This window comes from Falco rusticolus, chromosome 6 (assembly GCF_015220075.1).
Source record: "Falco rusticolus isolate bFalRus1 chromosome 6, bFalRus1.pri, whole genome shotgun sequence".
Lineage (NCBI taxonomy): Eukaryota > Metazoa > Chordata > Aves > Falconiformes > Falconidae > Falco > Falco rusticolus.
This window is the reverse complement of record NC_051192.1, coordinates 53,922,866-53,947,678: the sequence shown is the minus strand read 5'-3', so window position 1 is coordinate 53,947,678 and position 24,813 is coordinate 53,922,866. Positions and strand designations below refer to the sequence as shown.

The 24,813-nt window shown below is 36.0% G+C and overlaps 1 protein-coding gene across 1 annotated transcript in view; it reads left to right on the top strand.

The window, feature by feature from the left end:
* The window catches only part of WDR27 (WD repeat domain 27), a 130,825-nt gene that overhangs the window by 25,913 nt on the left and 80,099 nt on the right, over positions 1 to 24,813 (top strand). Inside the window, 5 exon segments of the mRNA XM_037393182.1 lie at positions 940 to 1,061; positions 1,647 to 1,780; positions 9,714 to 9,811; positions 10,109 to 10,230; positions 18,321 to 18,418. Coding sequence (XP_037249079.1) covers positions 940 to 1,061; positions 1,647 to 1,780; positions 9,714 to 9,811; positions 10,109 to 10,230; positions 18,321 to 18,418 — 574 coding nt within the window.

Here is a 24,813-nt window from a genome sequence, read left to right as displayed (position 1 = left end):
GATACTTGATTAGCCTTCCTCTAATTTAAAGAAATAATTTTTTTTTAAATATAAAACTTTAGTTGACTAAAGAGAAAATGTGCACAAGAGGGCAGCATAAGAACTTTGAATGTTACAAGGCTAGATTGAAATTCACCAGGTTTCATTTAGACAAATTAGAATAAGATGGGCCAAAGTTTGTTAAATTTGTTTGACATATTTTCTTCTTTTTTGACCTTTTTGATCAGCATCAATATAATTTTACATTAAGTTAACAATTTTAGCTTCTGGGTGATATTTCTGGCTTTTGAAGTTCATTCTTTATCAGTTTCTAATCTTGTTTTTAACTGTGTGACACCAAACTGCAAAAGTCTGTTTCTTCTAGAAGCTTTTTGCTAACTGGAGATTATAATACTTTAAACTATGATTTTTAAACAGGCAGTAACATTTTTTTTATCTAATAGAACAGTCCTGCAGAAGCTGTTGTAGTAGCATGTTCATTGTGTTTTGTTTTTACAAAACCAGCTAGCTCAGTAATAAAAGCCTAATGAATAAAATAAGGTATTGCAACTATTTGCAAAGTCTTAAGTAGTTTCCAGATTATGTTTAATATAAAATTTTGTTACAATACTCAGATTCTCTTTTCAAGTAATACTGTATCTTTTCTTAAATTGAATTTTAAGGAAGTTTTTTGAAAATACTCTTCCAATAACTGAAAATTAGTGTCAGAATTATCATTGTCTGATTATTAATGAGAGAATTTTTTTCATGGTTTTTGGTGGAAGAAAAAAATCAAGAACTGGTTTACTGTTACCTGTTTTAACCCAACCATTTGAAGGCTGTCTTTAAAATGTATTTTAATATTGTGCATAATTAAATTAAAACAATGTGGTTAACTCTGGAGAACTGTATACATGCAAGAAATTAGCTTGATGTTATTTCCATTTTTATTTTTATTAGGTCACGATGGTGCAGTTAACTCTGTTGGCTGGAGTCATGACAAGAAGTGGTTAGTTTCTGCATCAGAAGACAGAACTTTAAGGGTCTGGTCAGTCAGCCATAACAAACCTGTCCTAACACTGGTAATTAGAAACGTCTGTCAGTTCGGTTCACAGAGGACACTGTTTTGCACTTCCATCTACTTCCATTTTAACAGCTCTGTAGAAGGAACATGCAGCCTGATTTTCAGAGCTACCGAGTGGTGGTGATTCCAACTGATACTATGATCTGGGTGGTCTCCACTGACTTCTAATTAGGCTTTTATCGTGATAATTTATGAAATGAAAAAACCCCAACTTTGGTAGACAAAACTAGTGGACATGTCTGGAAGTTTTAGTTTTATTGTCTGCTCTGTATATTCTATTTTCATTGGCTCAGCTCTTCTTGACTTTATAGTCTACTCCCCAATTCAAATGGAAGTTTAGTTTGACTCTAATTGTATGAGTCAACTGACTACAGATACTATTAACCTTACAGCCAACTAGTTTAAGTAGAATGAAAATTTTATATTGACATTAATAGGTATCAAAAAATAGAAAGGACCACTACGTAGTAGGTGAACCTGGAATATGATCGGGATAACAGGGAGACTATGCCTTAACACCAGGAATCTCAGACAAAACATATTATCTTAGAATAGATTCTTAATAATTTTCTTTGCATTTTAGGGCAAAGAAAAGTTCCATAAGACTGTACGCTTTGCCCAGTTCTATTTTATAGATAATTTTATACTGCTGGGCTGTGGAGCTGAATTTCATCTATTAAATTTCCATCTAGACACAACCAAAGATGACCTCAAACGGTGAGTACGATTTCTCATTAACAAACCAGTGAAAGTACTTATACTGTTTGATCTGGGATTTTGTGGGAGGGCAAGAATATTACAAAAGAAAAAAATAATCTAACAAGTAGTAAAAACTAACTAAAAATATCTTTGTTCTGGCATAATAGAAAAAAATACTGAAATGTCAAATAATTTTTTGTAGTGCATACCTTAACTGTTGCAAATACTGTTTTACTATTACTGTTCCCATTTCTGACCTGTTGAGCTTTACTTTCTGCCTGTTTACATCTCAGTGTGCATTAAATGACTTAAGTTATGCTTGAGTAGCTATTGCAAATCTTTTGTGGAAATACTCTATATACTTCTTCCTTTCAGAGAGTCCAACATGCTGTGACTGTTTTCTTTCTCTCTCAAATGGAAGTAGATCACTTTGATAATTTTCAATGACTTTACAACTGTTATATTGTATCTAATTACTTTTCTTATTATTCTGTTTTGTCCCTGGCTTTCTTCATTGTTAGGCATCCCTCATGCACTTTTTACTAATACTATTCTCTTTATCATTATGTGGCTCCTTCTTTCTGAATTGGAATCAGTTCTTTTATTAAGTGTCTGATATACCTTTTCTGTTCTTTTTTTTTTTACAATTTGAGCTAAAACTGTCCTTGTATCCTTTTACTAAATTTCTCTGCTCTTCATTTGCTCTTGTTGGTTTTCAGCACTATTTGTCTAGATAAGACTTTATTACATTCAAATATATATACATATATGCATGTATATATGTATATCTTTAGACACGACAGCATTTAAAAACACCTTGAAGAGATATTTTTCTTTGTCTGATACTATGAATTTAGATTTTGAGTGAAAGGACAAACAGAATTGAAGTTACGACACTGAAGTCTATTAGTTGCTATTGTGAATGGTGTGTTCTGTCTGTTCATGATATTAAATAGAATTTGGTGCATCCTTAAATGGCAAAACATGACCTATTTCCTTGGTAGATTTGCCACTGCACAGAAAACCACTAAGCACAGACTTAAATATTTTTTTTGAATAGGAGTGCTTTCCTGGATTGAGGCATGAACTTGGTAGGTGGAACTTCACTGAAAGTTTAAATGGTCATACAGGAAACAAAAGGAGAAAACCTGCCAAATTATATCACTTCTTTAAACTAAGCTTGTTTTAAAAAAAACTTTTTTTTTTTTAGTTTCCTTTTTATTTAAAAAAGTAGCTAATGGATTATGATCTAAATTCTGTTTTAAAATTCTTCAAAATGGATAATTAATGTGGTTTTCAGTCATCTGCTTGATTTTACAGTTAAACCACTGCAATTTATGATTCTTTGCTTCGATTTCTGGTCAAAGTCCTTAACTGGGGGTGTTGTGTCTCTTCATATTTTAGTCACATACTCTATTTGGAATGGGAATAGAGCAAATAGGCTGGAAACTAAATATATAGGAATACAGAATTTCCTGTTTTGATTTTGTAGTATATACATTATATTAGGAGGGTAAAACTAATAGAAAAAAGTGAAAAGTAAATTCTGATATATAGACACAAGTTCTTTTAAAAAAGTTTTCCCGCCTTGACTTTCTTTTCTCCTAACTGGTTCTACAGACATCTCATGTTCTAAAGTGCTTACCCTTTAGCAAAGTGTAACAGTACAGGAGGAACTTGGAAGGCAGGAAAAGTGATTCCTGTTCTAATTTTGCTTGAAATCTATTCATAGTGTCAACAAGTTATATTTGGAAACTGAGGCAGGCACCTTCTTCTCTCATATAATTCTTAATTCTTAAAATTTATACAGGCAATTGTGGAGGGACTAGGAAAAGAAGATGGAAACCAGTATTCTCATCTTTTAGATCCCTCCCTCTTCTGATTCTTTTTCAGTTTTAAAATTTTGTTAAAAATATTTTTTTCTTTTATTTGGGGGGGGCTTAGGCTTTAATAAGGAACTTCTACTGTAGTATATAATGTGCTGGCTCCCCCCTGCCCCCCCCCAAATTACCCATGTCTCTCAAGGAAAGTATCCAGTAACCTGAAGAAAATCCATATGCAGTTACTGTTGAGGAAGACTTGTCTGAACTACCTTTAATCTAGTTAGTTCAGAAACTAAAGGGAGTACTTGATGTAATTGTAGAATCCAGTCAAACAGTTTTGCCAAGGACTTGGGCATTGAACTACTGTGCTCTGTGTTATGCCAATTGTTTTGTTACAAGCTCATAATACCCAGGTTTAAAACTGTTAAAAGTATGTATGTAGGATTGTGCTTAGAATTTAGTTATTTCCATGTTCTCAGTATTTCTTGATGCATTAACACTAACTCAAAAATATGCAATTAGTCTCTCTGGGACATTAGTGCAATGTGAAAATACCAAACACAGAATTGTAGACATTACAACAAATCCACAAGCCAGTCTGAGACTTGGTTATACAGATCTATAAAAAAGGGTTTTAGAGGTTAATTTACTTTGACATTTTCTTGTGGATTCCCTCCAGTTCATTTCCCACCATTTCTTTCATGGAACACCGCATCGTTTCTTTTGTCTCGTACAACTCTTTCATTCTGCCTTCTGAGTCAAGTTTGGAAGAATGCTTGAGTGGAACTGATTCAAGAAGATACTAGATCTAACCTCAAAACATGCTTTATACCCTTAATTAGGAGGGCAGGGCAATGCAGTCTGGGTAACGAATAGATTGCTATTGTATTTCAGAGGTGAAGACACTAAAATGTCAAATTGTATCACTGTTTCCCTGTGCTGAGCTTTCAAAAAATGGCCCATAAGTATTAATTAACTAAGCATCACAGCAACTTAAATAAATGTTCAAATATTAGTTCAGTTTTAAAGGTGAAACTGAGAAATGGAAAAAGGAATGTTATATTCCTTATTGGTTTATGTAATTATATCCTTATTTATAAATGTCATAGAGGACATTTACTGCAGTTCAGGGACTAGGATACAGACCTCCTGAGTTCTGCTTCTATGATTAATCTCAGAATGATTTACAACCTAAACAATTTCCTTTACATTCTCCAAAATTACTAACTATTGAATTCCCACTTTCATCAGCAGTTGTGTATGCTGATATGAAGTGTAACTACTTGCTTCTCAGTTATTACTTTTTTAAATTCTTAATTACTTTTAATTCACGTGAGAATTTGAGCAGAATAAAACATCTATGGGTTATCTCATTTTTATAGTTTTATGTGTTGTTTTAAACATCAGCATGAACAATATGAAAGGAGTTTAGAAAGGAGAAAATTGTGTCCATTAACAGAAAAAGTGCCTTTTAAAGCCATTATATTTAACAACTTGTTGTAGTATATTATATATACAGAAAAGAAAATAATGATAAAATATCTGCTCTGGTGAAATGGGAAACTATACCAGAACATATTGTAGATGGGTTAAGCATTTAAGGGATTTAGAATTTATCATGTTATGATACATAGGAGAGTGTTCATTTTGGGTACTTCTGGAAAGTTAATATTTAACAGGATAATTATTTTAACGCAAACACTTTAAGCCAGTTTAAACTTCCTAAGTAAATAGGCTACAAAGACCTGATTCGGCAGCATGATAAGAATATTCTAAGCTTGGTTCCTTTGAGCTTTAGCCATTAGATCAAAGAATCTAAACATTCTTTGGTTTTTATCAGAAACAGAATGGAAACTAGATAAGTGTATAAGTCATAAGATGAATTCTAACAACATTCTAAATTCAATGGTCTCTAAATGCTTTAAATTTTCCCATGCTTATCTTTTCTTATGTCTAAGATTCATTACATAGGGTCAGAGAATGACATCCACCCTCCTTCATAGTCTAAGAGAGAGTATTATTCAGTTATGATAAATTCTAAGCATTCCAGAAGATGACATTATTGTTTTTCTTTTCATGTAGCTGATTTTCTTATTTTAGTGAACTCAGGGCTGTGTCTGGAAACGTATAATGTGACTACTGTTTGAAGATTAATTTTTACAGTGCATATAAAAATGTTTTTAATAGCCTGAAAGCTTATGATCTGTCATACTGATGATACTTGTGGTCTGTTGTTTAGTTTTGACTTTGTCATGTGCAGCGATTTTCCTTAAAATTTTGAATGTCAGATTGGCCTCAAGCTGGTTTTTGGGGGGGTTGGGAAGCTTTTTTGGTGCTTATTCATCTTCTGGTTTTAGCATAGTAACATACTTCCATACATTGAAGTTTTTTGTATGTCATCAAAATGTTTCTACTTTATCTGTGTCTCCTGAAAAATGCTTTCAGCAAAGGACTTCAAATCTGCTGGAAAGTAGACACATCAGTCTGCAATCATTGCAGGAAGTGTTTGTATCTTAGTATCTGGATTTATATTTCATTTCTGAAGATATACCACTCTCGTGAAAAAAACTATATACTGTAAATGTATCCCCCAAGAATGATTATAACCCCAAAGCATGTAGGATATGGGAGATTTCAGAGATCAGTCATATTCACCGTTGTCAGTATTCTAATTATTGAAGGCATTATAGAAGGACAGAATTGTAGTTTTCAGGATATCAACAGAAATGTGATTTTATTTGGATACCTGATCTATAGAATTGTCAGCTGAGATTATGTGCTGTGTATAGAACTGGTGACCTGGAAAAAAAATGTAGATATTGTTCATCGTTTTTTTGCTTTCATTACAAGCTTTTCTGTGGCTTGAGGAGTTGTTGGTCTAATTTAGACAATTTTTAGAGCACGTTTGTGCTACAATAACCTCTCCAGTTGACTTGTGAGATAGAGTTTTGCCTACATTCACTTCACACTCCTGGTCTTCATCTGTGCAGCATTCTGTAGGGCTTGTAGTGTTTTGTGATAGCTCAAAACAACTTCACAACTGTCTGTGGCACTGCATTCATATTGGAAACCCTGCAACAAATGAATTAGCTTTGCTAATGTCAGACTGTCAAGTTTATCTATGGAAAGTGGCCAGACCTGAGATAGAATTCTTAACTTAGTTGTAAATAATTTTATTTTCAGAATTCGCTTCTGATAGGAAAAGAAAAATCTTTTTTTCTTTCCTTTTGAAGAGTTTGTATCTCATTTGTTATTATCTTCTTTTTTTACTTACAAAATAACCCTTGTTGTATTTACAGAAAGCTGTTCATTTTTTCCAGACAAAAGCACAGTTATTTTGCTAAATGCATCTTCTTACTGAGAAGTTGTAATATCTTTCAACAATATAAAAAGCTTTTCCTTTGTGTACTTTTCACACCTTTATCTTGATAAACATTACAACACCTTCTGACCATTACTGGATTAATTCCTCTGATTAATTCCTTAACAAGCCTTTTATAAGATATACAACAATCTTTTCCATAGCAAGCAAGAAAGTATTTTAAATTAGAATGTAGATTGTGCACTTTTGCTTACATTTCAACATACATTTTTATTCTCAGTTTCTGTTCTTATATATTAAAAGTGAGTGGCATTTAAGCTTTTGTCTTGTGTCTGTTGAATTATGTAATACCTTTCTTCCACAATTACTTTCTGTGTTGGCCTCTTAATTCTCAGTTGATGGAGGTATTATTACAGCAATAAAAGGTAACCTAAATTGTTATATAAACTTCAGTCTTTAAGAGATAAGAGCTAATGTACAGTGTCCAGCTCAGGGAGTCCAGAATGTCTGGCTGAATTTTAGTTGACTTTCACTTTGAATTGAATGTGTACAGGGCATGTGGCAAATACATTGTGTTCAAAAATTATAAAGTCTTAAATATACTAAATTTCTTCTTTTTTTTGCTAATGGGTACTCTTATTCTACTTTTTTTCCTTTGTAACTTTGATTAAGTTTTGTCCTAACTTGTGTTTGATGAATCTCAGTTTACTGTTGGTTGAAGATTTGCATTCTAAGTGAAATTCTATCTGGGAAGCACCCTGTGGGGTGTTTATCTATGTAGCAGACTGCACTGTAGAAAAGAGATACTTCAGCTAACTCAGAATAATTGTTCTAGGATTTGGGAGCAATGTAACTGCTTCAGTAAGCCTCTTTCAGCAAGATTAATTAGACCAGAGAAAGCTTCATGCTGCCTTCATTAGAACGTTCCAATAATCTCCATCACTTTATTTAAAGTTATCTTGGATATCTTTACCCCAAAATGAAGAGAAATTATTTGTTCCTGAAGTCTAGAGCAGTTTATTTTTGTGGTTTACTTGAATAATATACTTCTGGAAACCACAAAATGTTCTTGGGTTAAATTGCAACACACTGTACTTTACCTTCTGCTTCACCATCACTGCTGAAGTAGCTTTAAAGTCTACCTGGAAAAACTCAGCAGATCATTGTTTGAGAATGACAAAGAAAGGCAAAAGCAAGTCATTAACCACTTTTCTTTTCAACTGATCCAGCTGATAAATGTATTGCTTTTGACAAATGACCTCAGTTTTGCAAACTTTTAGCATTGTTGGAATGGAACAGAAATTATTCCTGGAAGTGTGTCACACATGGACTTTTGTATTGTCATTAGACATGCTAAAATGCTAAAATGGAAGTATAATACAGGTACATTGGAATTATTTTACTGCATAGAAGTGTCTGCATTTAGAATATAACGTAGAAATTTTGAGTTGTTGTGGTGTGTTGACCTTTGCTGGCTGCTAAGCCCCCACCCAGTTGCTCACTCAGTCTCCCTCAGTGGGATCCCCCAGTAGAATGGGGGTGAAAACTGGAAGATCAAAGGTGAGGATAACTCATGGGATGAGGTAAAGGCCATTTAATAAGTAAAGGAAGAAATAAAAATAAACCTAGTGATGCAAAAGTAATTCCTTACTAGCTCCCTAGCAAAACGATGCCCAGCCAGTCTCTGAGCAACTGCTTGTTTCAAATAACATCTGCCACCCCTGCCCAGTTTTATTGCTGAGCTCAACATTATGTGTTATGGAATATCCCTTTGGATAATTCAGGTAAGTGGTCATTACTATGTCCCTATCTGAATTTATTTACTCCCCCAGACTACTCAGTCTGGGGGCACAGTGAGAAACACAGAATATCTTAAGGCTGTGCAGACACTGTTCAGCAATAGCTAAAACCCTGCTGTGTTATCAACACCATTTGAGTCACAAATGTAAACCATAGCACCATACAAGCTACTACGAAGAAAATTAACTCTACCTCAACCAGACCCAGTACAGTTATTAACAACTCTGTTTATATTCCTTAGGTGACATCTATGGAAACCACACTCTTCTTGCCCACCATATCCATATCCATATCCATAGAGGAATGTTTTCTGTTGATTTTGATGGATTTAAGATCAGATCCATGTTGTCTGTGCTGATACATTTCAGTAAACAGAAAGATCTAATCAGATTGAGTCACAACACAGTTCTGTGTTGTGTGATACAAATAAATCTGGAGCCATTTTAGGGGGCTTGGCATGTCTGCAACATATGCATAGAGCTGGTAGATATCCCACAGGACCTCGAAGAGTACAGTGTATGTTGGGAAGCCAAATTTCCTTGGTAGTGTGCGATCAGCACCTTGTTCTGTTCTCATTTAAGTGGAAATTCTTCTTTCCTCACTGTTTTCTCATAATTTTCTTTCTTTCTGCCCTTAAGATCATCACATTAAATGCTATACTGAAACTAGTATTTCTGCTTTTGGATCATAGGTACTTGACAGATTTTTTGGTTTTTTCCTTTTCAACATTTTCAATTTACATAGAAGGTTATTTTAGTTTTTCATGCTGATGGAATATCTATCTTATGTATATGAATATCATGTTCTTTTTCATACAAATGAGTTTTGTTATCAAGATTTTTAATGGAGTTCAGCAATGAGTCAAAAGGTCCGTGGCTTTAATTTTTAATGATGAAAGAAAACATTTTGACTTGCTTTGTTATTCCAGTGGGAGTTCACTGGTGGCCACAAATCATAACTTATTTCATTAACACCAGCATTCCTTTGATTTTTTTTTTTTTTTCAGATACAAACAGAGAAGTATTTGCAAATTGGTACAGAAATTTCCCATGGCTTCAACAATGGAGATTACCAGCCTTTCAGCAGTAAATGATTTCTACTCTTGTATCCTTTGTATTTCTTATTTGCTTTATAGTTCTTTGGACTTAATGCCATGGAAATAACTTCAGTTAAAGTAATTAACATTTGATTCTTTACGATTCTTTTTCTATTGGAGTAAAAATGCTGTATTTTTTGGTGGTATTGAACTTCAGCTTTGGACAAAATTTTAGGACTGTAAGAATTTTGGTGCTGCTCATGGAGTACTAAATACAACAGAGTCTTGATATCTATTTATCTGTCTTTTTGTTTATCTATATGCTTTTGTTCCTTTAGATCACTTTAACACAGAGAGCTATACAGATATTGTACTTACAGCTGGCAGCAACCGAGCATTGGAAGTTTTTGACCTCAATGTAGGCTGCAGCACAGCAGTGATACCAGAAGTTCATACTAGATCAGTCCATCAGATCTGCCAAAATAAGGTATAAACTTTATTGAATTTTATTTGTAGTACCAATACAACTCCATCCATAAAAAAATTGGAGACTAAAAATGTAATTTATGGTAATAGATAGAGTTTTTTATATGTTGGGGAGGATGAGCAAGGTCCCTAGTCTGTGTGGTAAAAGCACCCAGACCTCATTTGTTCTCTAGTGGAAAGCAGGGAGCAGTGAGAATGACTGAACAAGCTTGCTACTAGGGAAGTGTATATTACACTTTGCCTTGCTCATGCCAGACTGTAATACTGTAGTTCAGCAGGAACTTTTTCTTATGTAACTGTTCTCCTCTAAAGTTGAATCTGAAGTCATCTGGTTTATTCTAACTTTTCAGAAACAACAAACAACCCCCCCCATTGTTCAGTACTTCAATAGAATAGATGACTTAAACACCGCCCCCCCCCCCTTACTCTGTTTTTTTTACCTGAAGATTGATTTGAATGTTTGGAGGTCTTATGGCACCATATAGGTTGGAATACTTACTGTGTTACAGTTTTAGTTGAGTATGATTCTTCATTCCCAGCTGGAAAGTCTTTGCTTCTGTGGGTTTAACACAGTTCCATATTACTACTTTTGTAGAGCTCTTTGTGGGTTTTCCCGAGAGATGTGATCTGGTAAAACACTTAAAACTGTGCTAACTATTTCAGTGCTATTTGTAACAGATATAGGCTTAAGGTTCTGGCTTTTCTTTTTGCTTGGTCAGCTTAGTGGCTTCAGGTTATTTAGTTAAGAAAAATTTTAAAGCTGTGGGTGAGTATTCAGTTAGGAAAAAACCTAGAGGCATGTGGTATAGCAAAGAAAATTGACCATTTTTGGGAAAAATTATGGACCCAGGTTCTCTATTTTTTCAGTTTTAGACATTTAATATTTCAGATAAGTCAATAGGAATATTACACATCAACTGTTTCATTAGAGTTTTATAGTTTAAAGCTGTTAGACTAAATATAACTCAGTGCATTTACATTAAGATAATATGCTAAAATATTTTATAGACATAAAAATTTGCAAAATACTGTGTGTAAATTACATCCTGTTTAAAGTATGAAACACATTGGAATCTAAGGTTAGCTAGCCATGAGAGGTGGTGCAGTAGAAGAAAATATGTGGAGTGAAGTTGATGCTAAAGATCCAGTGCCAACACAACAGAATTTATGCAGGCTTTCCTTTGGGCTAGTCCTAGTCTTGTTTTGTGGATATAATTCTTATTAGTGATTGCAAAATATATATTCTTGAAGTGCATTTTCTGGTGTAGATTCATGCAAATCAGTTCCACTGTTCCAAGACTGCTTTGTCATGGACAGTAATTGAGGATGATCAGGAGATTTATTCTTTAAATAAATAAATAAAAATCATTTAGAAAGACTTGTAAAACACTAAGGAAGATATGTTCCTATTAAGTGTGGGAGAAACCTGTTAGCGAATTATTAAATACATAGGATGTTCTGGGAACATAGGTGAACAACGTGACATTCTGTTATTTCTGGGTTTGGACAGCAGCAGATTTAAGCAAGTATATATAATTTACAGTGTAATGACTTTGATTTTAAATTGTATACTTGATTAAGCTTATTATATTTAAAAAATATAGATATATAAAGATTCAGAATACTGTTCTATTATAAATCAGACAATGTTTGCTGTGAAGCAAACATACTCTGAATCTTTCTCCAGAACAGATTAGTAGGAGATATTGCAAATATTTATACATATATATATATTCATATGAAAGATTTGGCTGTACTGACTGTTATAAAGAATGTCTCTTAGAAGATGATGGGTTGAGACAACCATTTTAATGTGTCTCTGTAATTCCTGTTTCATTTTAGAATTTTAGTATTCTAAAAGTGAAAATATATTTAGAAGATAATAAAAATTGCTACATCTGCATGACATTAATCAGGAAGCATAGACTGGGAGTTCAAATTAAATAGATGTCATACTACTTTTATGTACATATAAACTGCTGCTGAATCTGTAAAGATACAGATCATCTGCATGACACTGCAGAAATTTAGAATGTGCTATAGGTAAATGTTCAGAGGAAAATTCAAACATTTAAGTATCAGCTGAATCTAAGAACTGGTTGCCTTATTCTCATGTCTAATTTTGAAAATATCTCTCTGTGGCCTGTTTAAAATTAATGTACAAATCTTCTGTCTCTCAAGAATCAAGAAACCCTTGTTTCGCTTATCAAATTCTGCAGTAATTGCCATGAAGCCAGAGTAGAATTCTTTATAGTTGCTCTTCTTGAAATCTGCACAAAACGTAGTGGCTAAAATAATTGAGTTCGCACCATCCCCACCCCACCACCCCAAACTGCTGGATGACCATAGGTGGTCAGAATCATCACTTTACATTTAGGGGAGTATAGCACAGCCCTTAGTTGCAGCAGCAGTTATCAGTGTAATGAAGCCTTGATCGAGTAATGTATGCTGAAGATGATAAACCACCCTCTTGAATCATTACGTGCCACAGCTTATCTTTCTTTAGCAGGAAAGTTTTGAGTCTTCCTGACTGTAATGAGGTTATAAAATCAGACTGTATCATTGCCTGAGATATTATGTCTGTAGCCTCTGTACAGATGTAAGTAGTTGATGGAAAATTGTCCCTGAAGCTTGAATTATGCAAAATAATCTCTGTTCTTATTAACACTTTGTAAAATATTGCAGATGAATGTAGAATATGTGGTCATACAGTGTACATATATAGAATAAGTACATGGAGTACTTGCTTTTGTAGTCTAGCAAATTGCTGCAGTGGTCCGTCTTTTCAGGTGACGTGTGAATATGGTGGTGGTTCTACCCATTCTTACTGACTCTTCTCCCTCTTCCCTGGAGACAGCAACAGTGGCAGCAATGAGATGGGGGTCTTCTGTCTTGACACTCTTCTCCCTTTCTCGCTGGCAACCTCTGTGATGACTGTACTGCTTCAAGCTTCCTGATAGTTTGGTGGAGCTCCAGAATAAACAAACTATGGGTAAAGCCTGCACCTCTGATCCTGTGCTGCTTGGTCAGTTTACATCTCCAAACCTATTTCGCCAGCTGAAGCTAGGCTATATCTCTCTATATCATTACAGGTGCTCTGCCTCTGCAGCTATGAGCCTTCACTTCTGCACCTCCTACAACTTCTTTTTCTCCTCCTTCTCATACTTAATTCTCTCTCTAGTAGAATCCTCTCCCCACTCCCACGCCCTCCCCCTACTGTTCCAGCCACCCACAACCACATAGATTACTGTTGTTCCCAGAGCTCCTTTGCCCTGATTATGTCTGTCTTTCTCACCTCCTTGAACCTCAGTGTTTTGCAAGGGTCCAAAGGAGACAGATGCAAGGACTGGGAGAAACTAGGTCTGGGGAGGTAATGGCCATGAGGGAGAAGGATGCAGGGAAGTGAAGAGAGCAGCATCGGTAAAGCTCACTCCCAGAAGGTTGCAGTGTCTGCTTTAGTACAAAGAATAAATCTAAACATCTTTAAATTAAATGCAGTAGCACAGTAAGAAAGTCTTCCCATTTTAAACTCAGGTTTTAATGCAAAGGATTACTTCAGAAATGAAAAATTCAATAGTATTATGCTGAAGAAAAATTATAAACATTTGCATGGAAGCTGGGGGAAAAACAGTTGTTACTATGACTCAGAGCAGAGAGTAATGTTAGAAAAAAATATTTTGGCTGGTAAATCCTTGAAGACAGTACTTTCCATATTTGCAGAAAGTATGATGCTGCCCTATGTTGTTACATGTTTATAGTGAGATGAAGAATAATGAGTACAGTGAAAATACATCTGCACATGAGCATTGCATCATGATAGAAAGTACATATTGCTGTACTTCATCTTTTCTTCTTTATCTTTGCTAATTGTAGGAATAGCCAAATACCTTAATGCTACCCTGTTTGATTTGAAAACCTTAATTTGCAACAGTGGTTGAAAGTAACATATGTCTATATACACAAAGCATATATATGTATGCCAATATACTTTTCCATCTGTAGTATTTCCATGACTTGATTGTGTTTTCTTCAGATCTTTCCTTACATTGTTCAGAACACTATTTATGTTGTGAATTTTTGTTATTTTGTCAATGTCAGGGAAGGGAAATTGGAGCAAGAATGTAGCAAGCATTTCTCACATGCAAGATACATATTCTGAAACTTATAAAGAAACCATTTTGAAGCTAGTCTTATGGGGCTGTGCCAAATTTAAAGTATTGGATGAAGAAAAACAGAAGGTAAAGAGGAAGTTGGGCAAAATCATAGCAAAAATCCTTGTCACTTAAGGAAGAAGTTGTTCTGGGCACTGTGCTTACTACCAGATTTTTGTTTATCTATTTGTATTGTTTGTGACAGATTACTTCCCATTTGTCGTCTACTTTATTTTAGTACAGTTATTTAGGATAAAGAACCTTCAGTCCTGTATCCAAAATAGTGCAACTTAGTTTACTAAAGTCCAGGAGAGGAAACCACAAGAGACATGCCTAGGTCTTGAAGTTCCATATTTGATTAAAGCTTACACAATTAAATTTCTTGCAGAGCCTTAGGCCTTATACCACTTGCTTAGAACCTCTATAATCTTTATTTAATTGAGCATATTAATGTTTATTATTCCAAAACTGTGTATTTTTGTTCCCTTAAAAAGCATTATGGCACCAAATTACCCTGAAGTGCTCAGGACATGTTATATAATGAAGATACAGAGCTTGTCTTTCTTTGTATACAGGTTCTTCCAGCAGCAAGACTAATCAAGCATCCTTTCTGAAGGATTTTAAGGCTGTGTCCTTAAATACTACTTTCCAAATTCACCACAAAACCTCAAATTTGACTATTAAATTCTTTATAATCTTCACCTCCCCACCACATACACTTCCAGTTTTGTTCCCTAAACACTCCTTTCTCACAACCTTATCTTCTTGTCATGTCCTTATTACTAGTTGACTGAGAGGCATGCCATACTGCACACCTGTTCTAAATTAGTTGTGTGTTGGCTGGTTAATGGCTTGACAAACTAAATCACTTTCCTTGATGGCTGTGCTGGTTTGAATTTTTGTCTGCTAGTTACTTATTTACACGTATCTCATGGAAAGGTAGTTATCATCAGACCTTTATCTCTTGGATTTAATTATTGAAGCAGGTTAAAAAAAATTCTGGATGGGAATCAGCAAACAGTACAGTTGCATAAGCATCATTTCATCAGGAAACTGGGCTAAATACGTGGTCCTGTGGAGATGTGGTGATACTGCTGCAGGCTCTTACTTTTCAGAGTTTGCTTAGGAACTAGGGGAAAGAGGTTCATTGTTCTCCTCAGCCTCAGGAAACTGGTGGAGATCTCCCACTTTTCAATGATAGGCTGGTGTTGATGGACCCTCCACTCTTTTCCCTGCACCTGTGCCTGATTATCAGATTCTACTCTCAGAATTCCTTATAGTATTTTAGTGCAGGGTGTACACTAGGCCCAAGTGATGTATTAAGCGTCTTCTGAGGCAAGAGCAGATGTCGCTCTTCTGGCTGTAGTAACTTCACCTCACTGGTAAGTAGTCCTTAGCCATCTTTTACCAAGCCTAACAAGGTGAATACCCTAAGCTAATAATAATTGATTTACACTTCTATAATCTGTTTTATTCTAGTGATTTCCAACTTGAAAATTTTGGTTTGATGCATAAGATCACCTGATGAAAACTGATTATTAATAATTCCCAAAGTATTATGTGTCTTCTCATGGTGCCATTGCTTTGTATACTAACTTTTAAGAAATGTAGTAAAATGAATTGGTTGAAATATCAAAATTGTGTTCCTGTCTTAGACTTTAGGAACTTCTGAGATCCAGAAATAGATGGCAATTTGAGATCAGACCTCAAAGATTCAGAGCTTTAGTGTTAGTGATACATTTGCAGTGGTACAAAACATATTCTTTGAACAGGAATGTATCAGTATCAACCACAAATATTTGCATGGTATTATGTTCTCCTAGCAAACACAGTTTTTACATTACATTCATTTTCAGAGAAATAACAAAGTTTCTAGTTTTCCTCCCAGGCCCTTTTATTTCAAAATTAATTTGCCCATTCATTAGGAAATGTACATGATGTGAAGGCTGAAAAATGGACAACTAAGAAGTTTCAGTCAGTTAACTTTTTCCTAGTGATAGTGGCAAATCTTTCTGAAGGTATGTGCATGCCTGGAAGATGTGGAGTGTATTTTGAGACATGCCTTTAGCATAAGCCAGCTGCACTGTTCTGATTATATTGATGGTGTTCATATGGAATTAGCAAATGAGATGGGGATTCTGTTTAACCATGTTCTTCTTGGGGCCAAATTTTATGTGGAAGTTGCAATGTGGTTAGTCTACAGAGAAGCTGAGAAGGTATTGCACTGCTGGATAAGGAAGATGATGGGGCATAGGCAAGTGATTTGTCTGTCAGAATGAAAGAATATTGTTTGAAGTGTGTGTTGGAATATGCTACTTTTTGCATTAGATTCACATAAATTATAGGTTATCATAAATTAATGGACTATAAAACCACAAAGGGATAAATAAAATTCAGTTTGCATATTATCCTAACTCGTATATATTTTTTTGCCTGCCACAGCAATATTCAGTAGCAAATGTAGTTTGAGGATACAAGTATAGCATTATGTTAGTAAAGTATGTTACTGACAAAATGTCAGGGCAGGGAAGAAACAAAGGGATTACACTTATTCTTACCTTTATTACTGTTAGTGTATTCTAAACTAAAGGAGTAGTGCATGAAGTAAATGTGTATGTGTCTGTAGAGCTTTTTGTATTGGACTCTGTGATCATTGCTGACTGAAGAAAGAGGTAGTGAGTAAAAGTTTCAAAAACACAAAAAGAAAGGGTGTTCTGTAACTTTTAATGAATACTATCCTTTAGACAACTACTGTATTTCTCTTTTATAATTAGTCTTTTTTTTAAATAGTTATACATAGCTGATGTCAGAATGTGAAGACTTTGTTGAGAAACCTGTTGCGCAGTGCATTTTAATTCATCTGTTAGAGCAGGCTGTGGTAATCCTTAGTTTAGGAATGAAATCTGTTTAAAGTAAGTGAAAGCTCCTATAGTCTCTTTAACGATGAGTGGCCCACTTTGTCTTGGCCTTTGGGAGAATTCTGTTGACTAAATGCTAGAGTATTTTCCAGCTATACACACCAGTTTTAATAATGAATAGAAGATTCCTGGCAGTCAAGCACTGATTGCGGGAAATGGCCTTGAGGTTTCTGTGATGTGTTCAGCCAAATCAAGAATGTGAATGGTGGGGAAAGGAAAGAAGGAGCTTTAACTGTTTATATTTAGTTCCCTGGAGAAAGAAGTTTGTAGCCAGCAAAAAGGCCAGGATTTGCCAACGCGGATGTTAAAAACTCAGAAGTTTAAAGATAGACAGGATTTAATTATTTAAAGGTATGAAGCCAAAATCAGTCCTGTTATAAATGAACACATTTACTACTGAAGTCAATGGAAAATGTGCCCACTTATGCCAAGGTTCAATATGTCTTACAATTAAATGCTGGACTGCTCTTTGATCCTTCCCTCTCCCTGCCCTTGCCTCCTCCTCTAAACATCCTGTCAGTCTGTGAGATGACACAAAGAGCCACTCCCATTGACTCATCATGGCGGGTGCCACCCCTGGACCAAAGGGCTCATGGCTGTCCCGAGACAACAGGAGAGGAGTCAAGGCAGTGCTCTGTTTCTCTGACTGGGTTATTGGGGTCCCTCCACATGCCAGCTTTCCTCTGCACAAGTTTCTTTGTGTGCAGACAAGCTTTTTTTCACATAATCTAACAAACATGTATTGTTTATTTTTTAAGTTTAATAAATTTTTCACTGAGAGGGTGGTTGGTCACTGGAACAGACTCCCCAGGGAAGTGGTCAGGGCACTGAGCCTGTCAGAGTTCAAGGAGCATCTGGACGATGCTCTTAGTCATATGGTTTAGTTTTAGGTAATCCTGTGAAGAGCAGGGAGTTGGACTCGATGATCCCTATGGGTCCCTTCCAACTTGAGATATTCTATGATTCTATAAATATTTAAAGCCACAAGAATAGTTATCTGAAACTGATTTCATATTTTACAGGGATCATCCTTCAGCACTCAGCAACCCGAAGCTTACAACCTTTTCATGACAACAGCTGCAGGTGATGGCATCAAACTGTGGGATTTAAGAACACTGAGGTAAGGCTGAATTATGCACCTAGGAATAAAAAGCCATGCTTTGTCTTTATTCAGAGTTGTCATACTTGCTGTGATATACCTGTAGAAATTTTTATGTGGAATCAGATCTACAGTCAGGCCTTTAAAAGGGAAAATTAAAGGCTGATTGGAATTTACTGATTTTAAGAGACCAGACAAAATGTTCGTTCCTCAGTTGTAGTTAGTTATGTGGAAGCCATTAAATAGTCAAGATTTATCACCCATCTTTACCTACCTTTGCAGATCTAATTGTATAATAAAATAGTATGTTGAACTGAATGCTAATGGTATTTCCAAAACAGCATGTCATTGCTGCTAAAGGAGGTAAAACTTATGATCCAGCTTTTAAAATACAAATATATTTGTAACAACATTATTACAAATCATGTATGTCGTGCTATAGATTTGCATAATATGTTATCATAAACTCAGAATAAAATGCTACACTTTTTCTAAAAAGCTTTCAGTGTTGTGCTTGGGAAAGCTCTTGGACAAAGGGAGAGAGTACCCGGAGGGAACATTGCTGAGGAAAAGAAATACTTGGGTCAATCTCTGTTGTGCAGGCTAGAATAATTAAGTTTAAAAGAAAAGGTGTTTGAACAGGATGATGTTCAAGTTTTAAAGAATAATTACATTTGCTTTTTGTGCATGTAAACATATATTTATTGAAAGATTTAATATAATTTTTCTAGTACTGAATTTTCTATTTAGGAAATGCCTAATGAGCCTTTCATTTATTTCCACCTTTCTGTGGCAAGAATATGTTAAATCTATAGGGGGCATATATGTTCTTGCCAAAAGCATTGCTGTATTACCTGTGCTGAATGTCAGAAAGTAATGAAACTAGAGACTTCTGGGTTTGGAATCTGTTACCTTCTTATGTTTTTCTAATAAGCTGCTCAAACTGTGTTGCTGAAGAGTAATGAAAAAGTAGAAAGCTTTTCACAGATCACTTATCTGTCTTTTTGTTTCTAAATACTAATGTAAGTAAGAGCAGGTGAATGGTAAAATAGTTAAAGTGTAAAATCTGGACAATCAATTAAATGAATATGTCCTGGGAAGAGGGGAATAATTTATATATGTTCTTGCTCTATATTTAATTTGGCTAAGTCAGTGTATTCTAGTGTCTGCTGAGTTCTAGTAGCCAAACTTCAAAAAAGTAATTCCAGTCCTTAATGACATGTTTTAAGGGTGCTTATTAGGTGTTATGTATATGTGTGTGTTTGTTACACATTACACAGTGATCAATAGTAGTAACTATTGTGGAGAAGAAATAGAGAAAATAAAGCATTATTTTTCACTTGCTAATAACTTTCAGCAACCCCACCCCCCAGTTTTTAAAAATGAAATGTTCTCTCATTGCTCAGACCAGAGATTGAATCTTCTGTATTTTAAAAACTATTCTTGAGTTCTCATAAGGAAGAAAACTGTTCACTTTTTCCTAATGTGTTCACCAGGTGTTTTTCACATAAATAAATTTGAAATGGGTGAGTTTGGAAAGCTCTATCTGAACTTGGAACAAGTCTCCATTGAAGTGTTAGGTCTACTATACAGTTACACAGACTGAAAACTTTTGCTTTTTTTTGTTCATAGGTCTTGTCCAATCAAATCCAGTCCATCCCTTGCACTGTTGGGTGCTTACAGGAGAGATTAGCTCCTAAACAATCTTATGATGGGCCAGTACCTTTAATCTTTTAAAGCTGTTGATTTGTAAAGTTGGTGCATCTGCCATTACTATGTTTTGAATGGTCCCTCTGGAATGACCTCTCTTTGTTTCTGCTTTGGGTTTGCCATAATAGGTTTTGTTTAGTAAAATCTTTATCCAGTGTTCTTGAAATATAGCAAAGGTAAGTCCACCTTCTCATTTATACTGTTTGCAGTGTTGTGGATAGTAACACTAACTGCAAGATCTCAACTTGATTGTTTGTTGATTTTGTTCTAAGTATTTGCCCTAGACATCCACAGTGAAAACTGTTTTGCTTTTGTTTAATCTGCTTATTGCCCTTAATGAGTTCTGTCCATTGTTACTTTTTTTAACAATACTGTAAAGTACAAAATTCTGATTAAATAGGGAAAAATCCTCCAGCCTGGTGCTCTTGAAAGCTGCAGTTGAAAGCATGGGAAATAATTTTCAGACTGACTCTGCACAATTTCTCTGGGATTCTTAGTTGTTTATTCAATTTCTTTAGTGATGGTTCCTTTTTTCTTATTCTTCTGACATGCGTTCCTTTTCTCTTAACTGACGGAGGAATCATGGTGGGATGCTCAAATTCTTTTTTGATCTTTGCTTAGAGTAAATCTTCAGACATGTTATCCTGGCCTGCAGTTTTATAGGTTTTGAATATATTGCGGGTTTTTTGCAGTGAGTTCCACAAGAATTTTTCCATTCAGTTTGTATTACTAAGCTACGTTTTTTACCCAGAAAAAAAATCATTTAACTTATCTTTTCTTTTGTTCTTGAAGTAATTTGCAACTTCCATTTTCATCATTCTTTCTGGATAAAGCTGTGAATCTTTATGTCTCTTTCACTATTGATGATCTGGAGGCATTCCAAGATTGCTTCAGAGAGTGCCAGAAAGTCTTATGGGTTCCTCTGAAGGTGGTACAAGAAAAGGCATTTTAACTTTCTGATGTTGTCAGCCAACCTCACGCAGCCAGGTCATCTTGCCAATAAATGAGGGAATCTTGGATACTGCTAGTGACTTTTGGATTTACTCAGACTCCTGCTTCATTTGCTTTGAAATGCATGGATTTTTAAAGTTTCATCTGAAGATTTTGAACATTTTTATACTTTACCTGCATTCTCCTCATTTATAAGTATACCTGAGAAAAGCTCCAGACAATCTGCAAAGCAGACTTATGAATAAAGAACCAAAGAGATGTTTTTGGAAGAAGAAACAACTCTACTTTTCTGCCAGGTTAGGATAATGAACTATGAGGCTTTATGAATACGTGCATTAGGGTAAGATAATGACCTTTGAACAAATTCCAAGACATTGTGAAGAGCATTTTAAATCTATCTGGTCTAAAAGAACAGCTACTTGGAGAACAAGTAAAAAAACTTTCTCTTGAGTCCAAGGTGGAAACAGTGAACACAGGAGTTGGACTGTGGTACAATGGGGATCTGAATGAGAATATTACAGTTACCAACTTCAGGATTACCAGGAGTCAGACAAACACTTAATGATCACGAGGTACAAAAGGCTAACGCATGCTTACATTGTTTGAAGGACTATGTGTTCTTTATGATGAAACATTGTAGACTCTTAATTGTCCATAAGACAAGAAACATTACCATTCTACCTCCTGCTGTCCTTCTATTGAATGGATTTTAGAGACATCACAACTCCTTCTGAAGTTAGCAATCCAGCAATGATTCATAGGGATATGTACCTGTTGAATCCACCACTTAATTTTAATCTTTTGGGAAAGTCTCGTTTGGAATGACACACGTTGGTGAGTCATATAGGTGTGCCAGGCTAGGTATATCAGAAAATTCTAATACACTAAGCCTCCTTGTCTGTCAATCCTGCCTGGTTCTAGTGACTACGTTCACCAACATAGAGGGCAGTGAGGGACAGATATATTTCAGCAGTCTAGTGCTATAAAACCAATGCACAGAAAGAGTGTAGAAACTTAGGAATTAAGGAAAACTCCATTCCCTTACACAGTAAACCCATAACAACCCAAAATGGTAGACTAGACTAAATACCAGCTGCTTCAATACGTTTTGTATCACTTAAATTTCACATGACAGTTTTAAATTCTGTTTTACCAGTCTAGACATTTTCAATTTCTCATTTTCTCCCACTTATAGATTAGATAATTTTGTGCATTAATGCATCCAGAAGAAAGGAAGTCACTTTCATTCACGATGTTAGGAGGAAACTATCAATTCAAGGTGTTACCCGCTTCACTTTGTTAAATGCACTGAAAATATTGACTAAACACTTAGTGGTAGCACCAGCTCACATTCACTGACAAAGTTACATGAATACCCTCATCTTCATGACTGGCTGATACTGAGAAAAATCAGCTGTCCAGATTTCTGCAGCAGTTTGCTTGTTCTCTTGCAAGATTCATAGCAAAGAGTCACTTTCCTGAGAGGTTCTAGAATGTGAAGTAGTATAAGCTTTTCTTCCCCAAGGCAGATTTCAGATCTTCTGCAAAGCTTTTAGACACTGATGTGGACCTGCCTTGCTCATCAGTATAATGTGGCTGAAAGTCCTGGTGCAGTAAAGCTTCATCCTTCTTTGTGACACTAATTTTATGGCCTGGCTTGGTCTCAGATTTTCAGGTGTATCTTTACTCAAGTTAGAGGCTGCACTGTGAGGTCCCTGAGCATGCCACTGGGCACTAATTGCCCTGACCAGCCTCGGACCCCCATCCACGCACACTCTGCTCCTTGCTTCAGGAGCTACATTTAAGCTCAGGCCTGGACATTTAGTCCTTGCCTGAACGATGTTGTCAGTGTACAGGTCTCAAGTCCTGCCTCTGGCCTTGTTTTTTGCATGGATCTTGACCTACTCTGTAGGTAGTTTGCCTTGCATCCACTCTCCAGGGGAACCATGTTCCAATCTTGCCTTCAGCCATCTATCTGGCTCCATCTGCTGCTGCTCCTGGCTGGACTCCTGGGATGGACTCTGGACCTGGTTCATCACCTCTCTTTTTCTGGGATTGCCAGTGGACCTTGTTATCAGCATACTACTCTGCCTACCCTATTCAGTTGTGGTGGGACGGTGCCCTGGTCAGTGACAACACTGTGCCATGACCACCATTGGCTTCCTATTTATTTCTCCTTTTGTAGTAGCTATGCTCTTGCTGCACTACGATGTGCATATTCGCAGTTACATTTATTTCTCACATAAGGTGCGTAGGTCTGCAAAATGCACACTAAGGAATGCCTTGTGACGTTTTTATTTTTGTTTCTGCTCCAAAAAAAAAGGAGCTGATAAGTTGGTCCTGGTAATTACCAAGCATGTGATCCACGTAGTTAATTGTAACCCAAAAGCTGCTTAATGTTTTAAGCAATACTCCTAACTTGAAATAATGCCTTCTACTTCTGAAAGGGGTAGTAATATAAGTAATATATACACGGCTCTGTACTGTATTATATGAACAGATTGAAGTAATGCAAGATCAATACCTTTGTGCAGGGAAGCCATACACTGATGTATTTGCTAGATTGTGAGCACAATCAACATTTGAGTCTGCTGATCATTCAAGCTAGGTTAAAAATTGAATAAAGATTTACTGATTTTGCAGAGGTTGTCTCAGAAACATTTCTGAGTGAGTGAAGAGTTGCTCAGATCTTTTCATGTTCTGTGACTGTGATTCTATGAAAAAACTTTCTCTGCTCTGATCATCCATTGCCTTCCCTTTGAAGGAGGACCACCTGCATCAACAGCAGACAATCTAAGACACTTAGCATTTGGCAGAATATGAGATGAAACAAGGCACAAGTTATCTTTGTAGCTGCAGCTTGGGTGTTTTTAAAATGTCACCTTACAATATCTATTTCATAATTGTTCCTATCTGTAGCTGAGGAAGAAGACATGCTTTCTATAAATTTCTGAGGAAAAGGCCCTTCAGGAAGGGCAAGAAAGAGGACCCAGGGAACTACAGGCTGGTCAGCTTTACCTCAATCCCTGGGAAAGTGATGGAGCAGTTAATCCTGGAAACTCTTTCCAGGGACATAAATGACAAGGAATTAATCAGCAGTAGTCAGCATGGATTTACCATGGGGAAGTCACGCTTGACTAATTTGATAAACACCTATGATAAAATTACTGGCTTGGTAGATGTGGGGAGAGCAGTGGATATTGTCTACTATGAATTCAGTAAGGCTTTCAACACCATCTTCCATCACACCCTCATAGAGAAGCATACGAAATATGGGCTGGATGAAGAGTGAGAAGGGTTGAAAACTGTCTGAATGGGAACCTCAGAGGGTGGTGACGAGTGGCATGAAATCTAGCCAGAGGCCAGTAATTAGCAGTGTATCCCAGGGAGCAACAGTACTAGTTCCAATCCTGTTCAACATCTTCGTTAACTATCTGGATGATGGGGCAGAGTGTAGCAAGTCTGCTGGTGGCACAAAACTCTCAGGAGTGTCTGATACACTGGGGGATGTGCTGCCATCCAGAAGTACCTGAACAGTCTGTGAAAATGCACTGACAGGAGCCTTATGAAGTTCAACAAGAGGAAGTGCAAAGTCCCCTTGGCACCAAGTGCAACCCCCAGACACCAATATATGCTGGGAGGGCAACTAGCTGGAAAGCAGCTTTTCAGAAAAGGACACCAAGATGAACGTGAAGTAGAAATGTGCCCTTGTGGCAAAGAAGGCTAATGATGTTCTGGGCTGCATCTGGAGGACT